This window comes from Numenius arquata, unplaced genomic scaffold (assembly GCF_964106895.1).
Source record: "Numenius arquata unplaced genomic scaffold, bNumArq3.hap1.1 HAP1_SCAFFOLD_257, whole genome shotgun sequence".
Taxonomy (NCBI): Eukaryota; Metazoa; Chordata; class Aves; order Charadriiformes; family Scolopacidae; genus Numenius; species Numenius arquata.
Genome location: NW_027414631.1, coordinates 161,860 through 174,599, shown reverse-complemented (window position 1 = coordinate 174,599; position 12,740 = coordinate 161,860). Strand labels below are relative to the sequence as shown.

General features: G+C 53.0%; 1 protein-coding gene across 1 annotated transcript; it reads left to right on the top strand.

The window, feature by feature from the left end:
- Positions 1-11,557: 11,557 nt before the first annotated feature.
- On the top strand, positions 11,558-12,475 carry LOC141478098 (olfactory receptor 14A16-like). Its single transcript, XM_074167233.1, has one exon. It carries the CDS (start codon positions 11,558-11,560, stop codon positions 12,473-12,475), a length of 918 nt encoding a protein of 305 aa, XP_074023334.1.
- Positions 12,476-12,740: the final 265 nt, after the last annotated feature.

Below are 12,740 nucleotides of genomic sequence, written 5' to 3'. Positions count from 1 at the left end.
TGTCTTCTCCACCTCGGGCTGTTCTACGGTGTCGCGTCACCTCTGCCTCTTTCCCTGCAGGCTGCAGTCATCCACCCGGCTGCCCCACCTTGCTGTCACCTTCCTTTGCTGGTATCTCTCGCCCTCCCTGGCCCTTCCTTGAAGCACAAAGCCTTGGGCTGATCCAGACTCCTTCTGGGTGACGTGTTGCACCACAGCACTGCCCTTGGAGTGACACCTTTTTTCTCCTGAAGTCCAGTCTGCACCTTCCCAGATGCACATTGTGGCATTATTTCTTTCTCATGCCCTTTTCCACTATGAAGAGAAGCTCCACCAGCTCCGAGACCACCCTTCAAGCACACTCAGGCCACTCCTATACTGTCCACGGTCCCCATACCACTGAGCCCAGGGCCTCTCTATACTGGTCATGTGCTTGAGGCCTCCAAACCCCATCTCGGGAGACCCCTGGGCTCTCTCCACGGTGTTTGCAGATGGAAACGTAGTGGTCATGGGCCAAGAAAGATGGAGTGAGACTTTTTACCGAGGCCTGTAGTGGCAGGACAAGGGGCAAGGGCTTTAAACTGAGAGAGGGTAGATTTAGATGAGACATAAGGAAGAAATGGTTTCCGATGAGGGTGAAAAGACACTGGAACAGGTTGCCCAGAGAAGTTGTGGATGCCCCATCCCTGGAAGTGTCCGAGGTCAGGAACTTGGAGACACCCAAACTAGTGAAAGATGTCCCTGCCCACGGCACCGGGCTTGGACTAGATGATCTTTTAGGTCCCTTCCAACCCAAGCCGTTCTATGATTCTTTGATTGTAATAGCCCCAACTCCTTCTGCACAGGGCTGCAAATACCGACATACACCATGGAGGCACTTTAATCTGACCTAGTCCCCAGCACTCCCATAAAGAAGAAAGAGTTGCTATCTCTAGGACATGAATTGCCACGTTTTCAGAGGAACAATTCAAAACCCAAAAAGTAAAAAATGAATTCCAAGAAAGTTCCAACATACCTGCGTGAATGATTCACCAAGTGGGTCAATGGGAGAGCCTGCCAGGATGACCTTGCCAAATGAGGATGGGGGTTTCTGCCTCGGAGGTCTGAGACTGGTGCTGTGAAGCCAGACAGCACCTTTGGGGACTGTGCAAGACTTCCCATGGGATGTCTAGGAAAGGACCAAAGGAAGGGAAAGGGTGGGATCAAGAAGTTTTGTGGAGGAAGAAGCATGGGAAAAGAGAGGGAAAAAGGGATGACAGGAGCTGGTCGTGTGTAAAGAGGTGGCTGGTGAGGACACTTCCTGGCCGTGCCCTGACCCTGGTCACCGCAGCCCATCCTGTTTTTTTAACACCTCCATTTACAAGAGCTTTTTGGGCTGAGGGAGCTCTCTGCTCTATGTACAGATGGAGGCCCAAAGTGCCAGACACTGGAGAGGGAACCCCATGTCATCAGGTCTTGTGCTCTCTGGGGGGCCAGAATCTGGCAAGACAGGTATGTGCATCTAATGTTGGTGTGTATGTCAGTGGTGTAACCACGAGTGAACATCAAACCAGAGCAACCAGAGTGTAGAAGAGGCCTGCAAGCCATGCATTTTTGAGCATCTAAATCTGGACTGGACAATAGAGATCCCAGAAGGTCTGCAAGTTGGGTACTGGAGGAAGACGGTAGCCCAGACCTCCTAGAGAAACCGTGGGGTCTTGGGGGTGTGACATCAAGATAATGCCATAGGTCTTGGTCAGGAAGCGAAGGCCCTTTATGGAAGACAGAGTCAGGACTTGTCCTGGTTTGGGGTGGATCGGACCCAACTTTCTGTTCAGTGAGAGAGGCTCTTGCATATACTCGTTTCTGTGGCACCCAGGGTCAGCTGACCTGGTTGTTTACCCCATGGAGGGGTTGCACCTGTGGGGAGGTGTGGACAGGTCAGGTGACCCAAACTGACCAGTTGGGTGTTCCATCCCATCTGCCCCATGCTCAGCGTAAAAGCTGAGGGATCCGAGCTGTCGGGTTGGCTCCTCGTGAAGGGCTTCAATGGCTCTCTTTGTCTTTGATGGCTCATGAAGACCCTGTCAGTGCCTCTACCTTTGATCCCCATCAGTGTGTTCCGGAATCCCGTTCCCATTCCACTGAGACCAGTCTGGAACTTTCCCAGTGCCTGCTGGTGGTGACATCTCCCTGGGAGCTTGGTAAGGTTTTGTACGTATATTCATATATATTGTATCTATTTCATTATTTCCTTGTATCTTAATATTTCATTAAAGTGTTTTTGGTTTTCTTTCTAACCTTGTAACTCTCTCTATTTTTCTTCTTCCTCTGCTTGGAGCGAGAGATGGGCGAGAGCATCTCTGGTCTTGTCATTGGCCAGCTCAGCGCCAGCCAGGACAGGACTGCATGGAGCCCTGCCTGGGGGTGGAGGGTGAGTCAGCTGAGAGCTGGGGGGTCGGGATGAGAGGGCAGAAAAACATGGGCAACACTGTCTTGGGTGGATGTCTGCTATGGAGCTCCTGATCAGGAAGAGGAAGTGGATGAATTCTTCTTCAGATGACTGGAGCGACATGGCCTCATGTTTGTAGGCCGTGGTCCTCATGGAAGACTTACACTATCCCCGTATCTACTGAAGGTACAACAGAGCAAGGTGCAGAGCACCCAGGAGGTTTTGGAGCTCACTGGTGTCATCTACCCCACTTGGGGACAGGAAAGATGTTGTCAAGCGGAAGGGGGTCTAGTGAATGGACCCGTGGGTGGATTTTGTCAGGTCCCATGGACTTATGCACCTTCAGGTTCCTTAAGAGGTCTCGAACCTGATCTTCTCCTACTGTGGGCAGTTCTTCATTCACAGAGCCCCTGTTTTTGCCTTCCGTGACTTGGGCAGTGTGGTCGGAGCCCTTGCCGGTGAAGACTGAGGCAAAAAAGTTGTTCAGTAGCTCAGCCTTATCCATATCCTGGGAGGCCAGGTCTCCCGTTTCCTTCCGGAGAGGGCCCACAACTTCCCTAGTCTTGCCTTTGTCCCTGACATATCTGTAGAAGTTTTTCTTATTGTTTTTGATGTCCCTGCCTAGATTTAGTTCTGCCTGGGCTTTCGCTTGCCTGATCTGGTTCCTGGCCACTCGGACAGTTTCTTTATACTCTGCCCATTCTACCCGTCCCTGCTTCCACCCTCTATAGGCCTCCCTTTTGGTCTTGAGCTTGTCCAGCAGCTCCTTGTTCATCCACACAGGCCTGCTGGCTATTTTGCCTGACTTCTTCTTTTTTGGGATGCACCTCTCCTGAGCTTGGAGGAGGTGATCCTTGAATGCCAACCAGCTTTCTTGGGCCCCTCTCCCCTCCAGTTCTTTCTCCCACGCTACCCTGCCAATCAGATCTCTCAGGAGACCAAAGTCTGCTCTTCTGAAGTTCAAGGTAGCGAGCTTGCTGCACACCCTCCTCGCTTTCCTATGAATCTTGAATTCTACCATTTCGTGGTCGCTGCAGCCGAGGCTACCCTTAAGCTTGACATGCCCCACCCGTCCCTCCTTGTTGGTAAGGACAAGGTCCAGCACGGCTCCTCTCCTCGTTGGCTCCTTGATCATTTGAAGTAGAAAGTTATCATTAACGCATTCCAAGAACTTCCTGGATTTCACGTGCCCTGCTGTGTTGTCCTTCCAACAGATATTGGGGTGGTTGAAGTCCCCCATGAGGACCAGGGTGTGCGAGCGCGATGCTGCTTCTATCTGCCTATAGAGGGTCCCATCCTCCCTGTCACTCTGATCTGGTGGCCTGTAGCAGACCCCTACTGTAACATCACTTGCCCCTGTTCTCCCTCTAATCCTGACCCATAAGCTCTCTGTCAGGTCTTCATCCATCCCCAGGTGGAGCTCCACACACTCCAGCTGGTCGTTTACAAAGAGGGCAACACCCCCACCCCGTCTGCCCAGCCTGTCCTTCCTGAAGAGTCTGTAACCCTCCATTCCAACACTCCAGTCATAAGAGCCATCCCACCACGTCTCAGTAATGCCAATAAGACGATAATAATAAGGGATCCATGCTCCCTTTTAAATAAACTCAATGAAGAAGCCAGCACAAGATCATTTGTCTCGGCTCCCATCTCTGCACATCTCCTCGGGAGCTGGGTGACCAGCCCCATCATGCAGGAGGGGTTCAGGAAGCCAATGCCCAGCTGCCCCATGGAGGATCAGCCCCGGGGGCCCTTGGGGCTGCCCCTGGCTGCCTCGCTGGGCACTCTGTCTCTGTCGGCTGCAAGTCGGGGCTGCTGCTTCCCTGGAGCCATGGCCAAGGACAGCAGCAGGATGCGGCCTTTCCAGGGCTGGTCTCTCCTCACATCCACACTGTCCTTGCTGTGCCCTTGCCTTTGCGTTACCCCTAAGGTCTCGTGTAACTTGTGTCAGTCCTGTTGTCTCTGCAGTGGCTTCTCTGTGGCTGTGGGCAGGAGCAGGCCACGTGAACCACTGTGTCAGAGCTGGTTTCTGCTGTCACTAAAGGGACTTCTCAAGGCAGGGCCAGAGGCTGGACGCCTCTTCCAAAGCTGGTGCCAGGAATTCTAGCAAGGAACTGCTCTATGAAAGGTCCTCTTGGTGTTCTGGGGTTCTGTATGGATTCAGTGGGACAGGTTCAGAGTCCCGGGGGATCTGTTAGGGACCAAGGGCTGGATGAAGACCTCCTTTCTTGGTGAGACATGTCCAAGCAGATGGTAAATGGTCTCTGACTTATCTGCCTGGCAGTGTCCCACTTGTGCTGGGGCTGCTGGCCAATGCCCTCCTGGAGAGGAATCGGGAGCTGCCAGGAGAGCTCAGGGGATCTCCAGGGAGAGTGTGTGAGTCTGAGTGGGCAGTGAGTGGCACCTCATCAAATGAGTGACTCTCCAAGGGAACGTTTCCCAAAGAAATGGAGGAACTTGAAGAGCCCATGGGCAAATGAGAGCCCTTCAATGCCAGGAGAGGCTGTGAGGAGCCAGCAGGCAAAGGGACATAAGATGGGAGCATAGTTCAGGACACCCTCTTGGAAAGCCCCACGGGCTGGATCTAGTGCAGCCCTCCCTTGCCCGTCATGCCGTTGGAGACACCCCTTGGTCCTGCCCATCCCTGTCCTTGGCTACAGAGCAATTAGGGAAGATGAAGAGTGTCCAGCAGCAGTGATCCCCATCCAGCTGAGTCTGCTTCCACCCTGACCGGCATGGCCAGTGCAGTCTCCACTTTTTGTGTGTCACATCCAGCCTTCAGCCCTGGGGCTGAAAGGGGAGGCTAAGACCTTTCTCTGTCCCCCAGCAGCTGCTGTGCCCTTCCGAGGGGCTGTGGGGTGAGCACCCAGAGCTCTGCAGCACCCTGCGGTGGGCACTGCCATGGGGCCAGCCCAGACTGGGCTGCTCTTCTTGGGTGAGCTGGAGGGAAAGCAGGGACTGCGGGGAGAGATGGGGAGGGCCCGGGCTGAGCTGGAAAGTGCCTGGGAGAGGAACACCACCAATGTTGGCTGGGCCGTGTGACCATGCGGAGCGAGGTTGTGAGTTGCAGAGCCAAGCTACATGGGTGCAGGAGAGAGGAGGCCAGTCTGTGCCCTTGGCGGTACGGACAGACTGGGAAGGTGCCCCAGGGCATTTGTCTCTCACATCACCGTCTCCAGCACTGACCGCTCGCCCCAGTTTATGGGTGAGGTTTTCTCCCTGGCCATCTTCTTCCTCCTGCTGGACTCTGTGTCTGTGTCAAGTGAACAGCCAGTCCCACCTGGCATCTCTTCTTGCCCAGACCTTGGCAGACTGAGAGCCAGGCTGCCTGCAGACCCCTGCATGGGACACAGAATCACAGAATCACAGAATCACAGAATCCTAGTGGTTGGAAGGGACCTTTGAGATCATCGAGTCCAACCACATAAAAAACAAAAAAACAACCAAAAAAACCCCACAACACACAAAAACAAACAAACAAGCAAACAAAAAAACAAACAACCAAAAAAAAAAAACCCAACAACAACAAAAAAAAGCACCCACCAACTAAACCCACACGGCTGGGGCTGGGCTGGGCCATCATCCCAGTCTACAGCTTCCTCAAGGGGGGCTGTGGAAGGGGAGGTGCTAATCTCCTCTCTCTAGTCACCAGCGATAGGACACAGGGAAGGGGAATGAGGCTTCGACAGGGGAAGTTGAGATTGGACTTTAGGAAAAGGTTCTTCACTGAGAGGGTGGTCAGTCACCAGAAGAGTCTCCATGGAGAAGTGGTCCCTGCACCAAGCCTGTCAGAGTTCAAGGAGTGTCTGGACGACGCTCTTAGTCATATGGTTTAGCATTAGGTAGTTCTGCGAGGAGGAGAGAGTTGGACTTGATGATCCTTATGGCTCCCTTCCAATTCGAGGTATTCTACGATTGTATGATCTCCAAGGTCAAGAATAGTCCATTCCAGAGCCATTTGTGTGTGTGTGTGCTTGTTGTTTCTGGGGTAAGTGAGGAGATGAGGGGGTCCAAGGTCAATTTCTGGATAGACTGCAAATCTAAGACCTGCTCTGACTCCACGTGTGTCATACAGATATATATATATTTTCCACTAACATAGCCAGCCATACAAACACAGAGACATGGCAGGGCTGGGGAGGTGAGGAGCAAGGTCATCCATACAGTGATGGACATCAAGGAGACTGCTTTTCTTACCTTTCCACACACCTTCTTTAGGAGACAGTCTGTATCAATATAGATTGGAGAAGTCTTCTCTCACTTCTTCAAAGTTCTCTTTATGGACTTTCCTCTTTAACTAAACTCTTGAAACTTTTCTAATTAAGCTTATATGTCCTGAAGAGTAGAGGCAAATGATGGAAGAGACGTGGATCTATCAGCCTTCTCTGATAACTGCCAGTGCCGGGCAAATACCTCAGATACACTGGGGCCTCTAGAGGGTTGCACTGGGTGCTTATGGTCATAGAATCATTTAGGTTTGAAGGGACCTTTAAGACCATCGAGTCCACCTGTTATCCTAACACTACCAAGTCCACCCCTAAACCATGTCTCTAAGAACCACATCTAAACCTCTGTTAAATACCTCCAAGGATTGTGGCCCAACCACTTCCCTGGGCAGCCTGTTCCAATGCTCGACAACCCTTTCGAGGTGGGGCCTCACCAGGGCTGAGTACAGGGGGACCATCACTTCTCTAGTCCTGCTCACCACACCGTTCCTGATCCAGGCCAGGATGCTGTTGGCCTTCTTGGCCACCTGGGCACACTGCTGGCTCATGTTCAGCCGACAGTCGACCAACACCCCCAGGTCCTTTCCTGCCAGGCAGCTCCAGCCACTCTGCCCCAAGCCAAGGGGTTGTTGTGACCCAAGTGCAGGACTCAGCACTTGGTGAGTCTCACACCATTGGCCTCAGTTCCATCACTCCAGGCCACCCAGATCCCTCTGCGGAACCTTCCTACCCTCAAGCAGGAGGCAGACCTTCCCAGACAATGTCACCCTTACTGGCTTCTCCTCTCATCCTCCCTCCACAGGCTCGCTCAACGTATTCCCATCTCATAGAGGAGCTCCATATATCAGAGCTGCTCCTTCACACAGGTGGCATCACCCCATCCTCATCCTCCCTGCCACTCTCTCCAGCAGAGCCTCTATCCTTCCATTGCAGCACCACAGCTCAGCAAACTGTCCCACCACATCGCATTTGTTCCAAAACCATCACAGTGCCGTGACAAGATACGAGGCTCCTCCTGGCAGTGCCTTCACCCCTGTGCTGTGCTGTCAGATCCCTTGGGCGCAGGACAACCTCAGCAGACATTGTCACACAAGAGCCTGCAGACAGGTCCCACTCTCTACCGGACATTATGCCTCCTGCGTGGCCTTCCCAGTATCCAATGCTGCAGCAGGAAGCTCTCGTGAAAACATTGTGTTTGACTGTAGAGATGAGGAATAGCATTCTTTCCTTGTAAGAAAATCCTGTAGAAGCTTGAATGACCAAACCAGGAGACAGTCTTCTGTGGATGGGATCTGCATTTGCATCAAATGTCTATGTAATGCTACATTTCCTGGGGTTCCCACCATCAAAAAGGACGCGAGATGATTGCTTCTGTGATACACAGTGCTAGACCTCATGAAGAGCATTTTAAAGGATTCCTTATGGTGTCTGAGTGCCTTTCTTACTGGGATCATCAAAGTCCAGCACCTCCTGGCGAAAAGAGACTCTTTCAGCAGCCTTGGAGGCAAACCCTTTGGTCCCATAGACTTTTAAGGGTGTAGTTTGCTCAAGTAACCCTTGGTCTGATCCCCATCCACGGCTGGTTCTTCTCCTCCAGAGTCCTGCCTCAAAGCACAAGGGCCTGGGAGACCTCACTGGTGGTAACTGCGGCAAAGAATCTGCCCTGAAGGGGGGAACTGCGTTCCTGTAGGTCCTGTGTAGTCCATGGCATCCTCGGCATCTCATGTAGCTCTGTGGGTCTGGATTTGAACATTAAATTGAGTAGGTGCCCTCAATTCTGTCAGGCAACGTGGGGCTGACCATGGGTCAAATGCCACTATAGGCACTGGAGATCTGGTAAATTCAGCTGATGGAAAGGAGAGAGACCTTGCTCTCCCCGGGGCACAGGACTGCAGTTGTTCAAATGAAGAACTCCAAAAACTGCCATGAACATAACGAGTAGGAGAAAATTCTTCTGGCCTTTATTTGGGCATCAGCGGTCAGTTCACTTGGCCAAAGGATTTCCCACCAGGCTCATATAGGATCCCCGAGATGTTGCCCTGTCTCTATGAACGGCTCCAGTAGAGCTTGCAGTTCCCCGCACGTATCTTTGACCACCCCTGACACCTTCAATGTCACCAGCGTTGTGTCTGAACAGCCCAATCCCGCCCTCCATCTCCATGGATGAACGTGGGAGCTGAGACAAGGAGCTCACACGCGGGAGCCTGGTTTTGTGCACACCTCAACCCCTGCGCGAGAGGAATCCCACCTCCTGTGGGTTTGTGGCAGGCATGGAAAGGGAGCTGAGGTTTGTTCCAATGCTCGGAATAGAAACACAGAATGAGATGCTCCATTGACTCAGCGGGATCCCTTCCCTCAGCAGGGATAACGGGGGTCCCTGCCTGTCACTCTCTGGGTGTCCTGTCTAATAATAAGCCCAAGAAAGGTGACATTTACATGTAATTCTGAGAGGAGAATAGATACTTCTGGAAAGAAGTGTCTCTCCCCAGCTGAGGGAGGGAACATCAGGGATGACTTCATCCTGTTTCACAGCAGGTTCCCCTGGAGCCCCAGGGACACCTGGAGGGAGCCCAGAGGGGCAGAGGACGTGCTGCCTTGGGATGCTCCCTCTGCTGCTGAGCTGGGCCGGGCTCCTGGGATGGAGGGAGCTGATGGCCATGGGCAGCGCTGCAGAGAGACAGCTCTGCCCAGGAGCAGCTCCTCTGCCAAGCGCAGCAGGGCTGAGGGGGCTCCCAGCGTATCTCAGGGAGGAGAGCATGGCAGAGAGAGAGCTTGAAGGTGCTCAGGACTGGGAGGATGACGGAGAGCTCACTGGAGGAGAAATCTTTGCAGCCCTTGAGAGGGTAAGTCTCCGGGTGCAGGGCAATGCAGGAGTAGTTCCTGGAGGGATCTGCTAAAGCTGGCCCAGCCACAGCTTATGGGATCTGTAAGGGGGGGCATTTGAAAAGCTGTGAAGCTGAGTGTGGAACCAGGGGTGCCCAGGGCTGTCCTTCCGAGCGGGGTCTCTGCACCCCAGGCCTCTGTGTGCCAGGGCAGGGACTCTGCCACCTGCCAGGGTCAGATCTCAGCCTGCCCGAGGAGCTCCCCATGGAGCTGTGGGGAGAAGCTGTGGGTGGAAGGAGCGACCTCTGGCAGGGAAGGGTTTTTCTGTGTGTGCTGTGTGGGTCAGGGCTGCTCACAGCTCCACACCACTACAGGACATTCCCAGGAGACTTTTCAAGAAGCACAGCAAGGAGGGGGCTACATGAAAGGGCAGGATCCTGTTCTTCCAATCTGCTACTCTGCGTTGTCCGGGTGGGCAATGGGACAGAGAATCTCATCTCTCAGTTTAGGAGCAGACACTGAATTTCCAAATCTGTTACTTTTAGGGGTGAATACACTATATGAGTAAACCCCTGGCAGAGAAGGGTTTTTCTGTCAGGAGTTTGCTGTGTGGGTCAGGGCTGCTCACAGCTCCACAGCACTACAGGACATTCCCAGGAGACCTGTCTAGGAATACAGTAAGGCAGGATCTACCTGAAAGGGAAGGAATCTCCTACTCTGGGTTGTCTGGGTGGGCAATGGGACAGAGAAACTCATCTCTGCCTTCAGAAGGATGCACCTAAACTCCAAATCTGTTCCTCTAAGGGGGTCAAGAGTACCAGAGAGTATCAGGAAGCCACACACCCTGGCTTACAGACAGCATCAGCATCGCTTTTCAGCCTCCTCATGTGGCCCTGATGTCCCCACGGAGCCTGCACAGCCAGAGGTGGCCCTGTGCAGTGCCCGGCTGCTGGGAGGTTCTGCAGGGCAGAGCTGAGCCCCAGCGGGTGGGATGGGCTCTGGGAGCAGTGGCAGGAGGAGACCTGGGGAGAGAGAAACAGCTCCTGGCAGGGACAGCCCCGGGCAGCAGAGAGATGGGCAAGGGCTGGGGGGAAACTGCCAACACGCACTGGGGGAGGGTGCCTTCAGGCAGCTCTCTCTTGGCCCTTCCCTGGAGATGTCTTCTGGGCAGTGTCTGCTGGGCAATGAGCTGACTCTCTCTTTAGAACCTCCCACCCTCGGGACCCCTGACTGTCTGCTTTGCCTGTCCTGCTGGCCTTGCGAGCTGCCCCCAGAAAGAAAGGCACAGCTCTCCCCTAGGATCCTCGGGGGGGCTGAGCCTTTCCTTGGGGGGCGGCACTCTCCTCTCGGAGCCCTTTGCTTCTCTCGGAGAGGGGTTGTGTCCTGCTCCCTCCATCACAGCTCCATCTCTGGGCTGGCACCGAGAAGAGTTCACGGATCTGCCCTTCAGAAGAGTGTTTTTCTGCTCCTGTATGAGTTCAGATATTTGTGGTTTTTAAAGAGCGATTTGTGTGTGAAGTCATCTTCAAGGCCGCACAAGTGAAAGCGCAGGGCAGATGGGAAAAGACCGACGGACACTGCAGCTCTCCTGGCTCTGCTCTGAGCCACAGAGAGCTGAGCCCTTTTGCTTGTCCTGTCTCTAGACTCTTGACATCTTCAGTGATATATAAACGAGGATTTCTACCCCTCAAAAGAACACTCACCAGATGTGATGGGGGAAAATACCAAACATGCCAAAATTATGATGAGGACACGCTCAGCCTCTCCTCTGCAGCCCACGCTCTGGAGAGTCCTGAGTGCAGATATTGAACTTTGCATTAAAGGTGGATTCCATCTGACATCCCTTGTGAGCGTGGGAGCTGTCACAAAGCAGCTCCCATGGACCCACTGCAGCAGAGCAAAGCTGACTCCTCAGCAGCACACGGGCTGAGGTCCTGCTCCTCACACCACACTCAGCCAGCACCAACCAGAGAAAGGAAATGCATTTCAGCTGGGGGGGATTTCTATGAAGAATGGAGAGGTTTTGCCTAAAGAATTGTGTCTCATAATTTTCCTCTTTTTATTCTTTGGACAGAGTCCCCAGGGGAAGAAAGAGAATATGTCCAACGGCAGCTCCATCACCCAGTTCCTCCTCCTGGCATTCGCAGACACACGGGAGCTGCAGCTCTTGCACTTCTGGCTCTTCCTGGGCATCTACCTGGCTGCCCTCCTGGGAAACGGCCTCATCATCACCGCCGTAGCCTGTGACCACCGCCTCCACACCCCCATGTACTTCTTCCTCCTCAACCTCTCTGTTCTTGACCTGGGCTCCATCTCCACCACTGTCCCCAAAGCCATGTCCAATTCCCTGTGGGAAACAAGGAACATCTCCTACTGGGGATGTGCTACACAGGTTTTGGTTTTTTTTTTCTGTGCTGCAGCAGAGTTTTATCTTCTCACCGTCATGTCCTACGACCGCTACGTTGCCATCTGCAAACCCCTGCACTACGGGACCCTCCTGGGCAGCAGAGCTTGTGTCCACATGGCAGCAGCTGCCTGGGGCGGTGGGTTTCTCCATGCTCTCCTGCACACGGCCAATACATTTTCACTGCCCCTCTGCCAGGGCAATGCTGTGGACCAGTTCTTCTGTGAAATCCCCCAGATCCTCAAGCTCTCCTGCTCACACTCCTACTACAGGGAAGCTGGGCTTCTTATCTTAAGTTGTTTTTCATCTTTTGTTTGTTTTGTGTTCATTGTGCTGTCCTATGTGCAGATCTTCAGGGCCGTGCTGAGGATCCCCTCTGAGCGGGGTCAGCACAAAGCCTTTTCCACCTGCCTCCCTCACCTGGCCGTGGTCTCCCTGTTTGTCAGCACTGGTATGTTTGCCTACCTGAAGCCCCCCTCCATCTCCTCACCAGTTCCAGACCTGGTGGTGTCAGTTCTGTACTCAGTGGTGCCTCCAGCTGTGAACCCCCTCATCTACAGCATGAGGAACCAGGAGCTCAAGGATGCCCTGTGGAAACTGATGACCAGATGATTTTAGAAGCGATAAACTGTCTTTAAGAATGCTTTATAAAGTCTTTTTATGCAAATGACTCCTAATGTAGCTCCTTATAATCCAAAGACATCTTCTTTAGTTGTTGTTAATTTTGGTCGTGGTTTGGGGTTTTTTGTTTTATTTTGTATAATGTTATCCAGAAAGTAATGTTATTGTGCTGTTTCTAATTGCACGTCTGTCCAACTTTGTGAGGCCCACAGACTGTGTAAATGAGAACCCGAGGTCTCTGCGTGTTTAAACAAAA

What these genes read in the sequence shown, in the direction of transcription:
- LOC141478098 (XM_074167233.1), top strand. Translation starts at nt 11,558, where the DNA reads ATGTCCAACGGCAGCTCCATCACCCAGTTCCTCCTCCTGGCATTCGCA.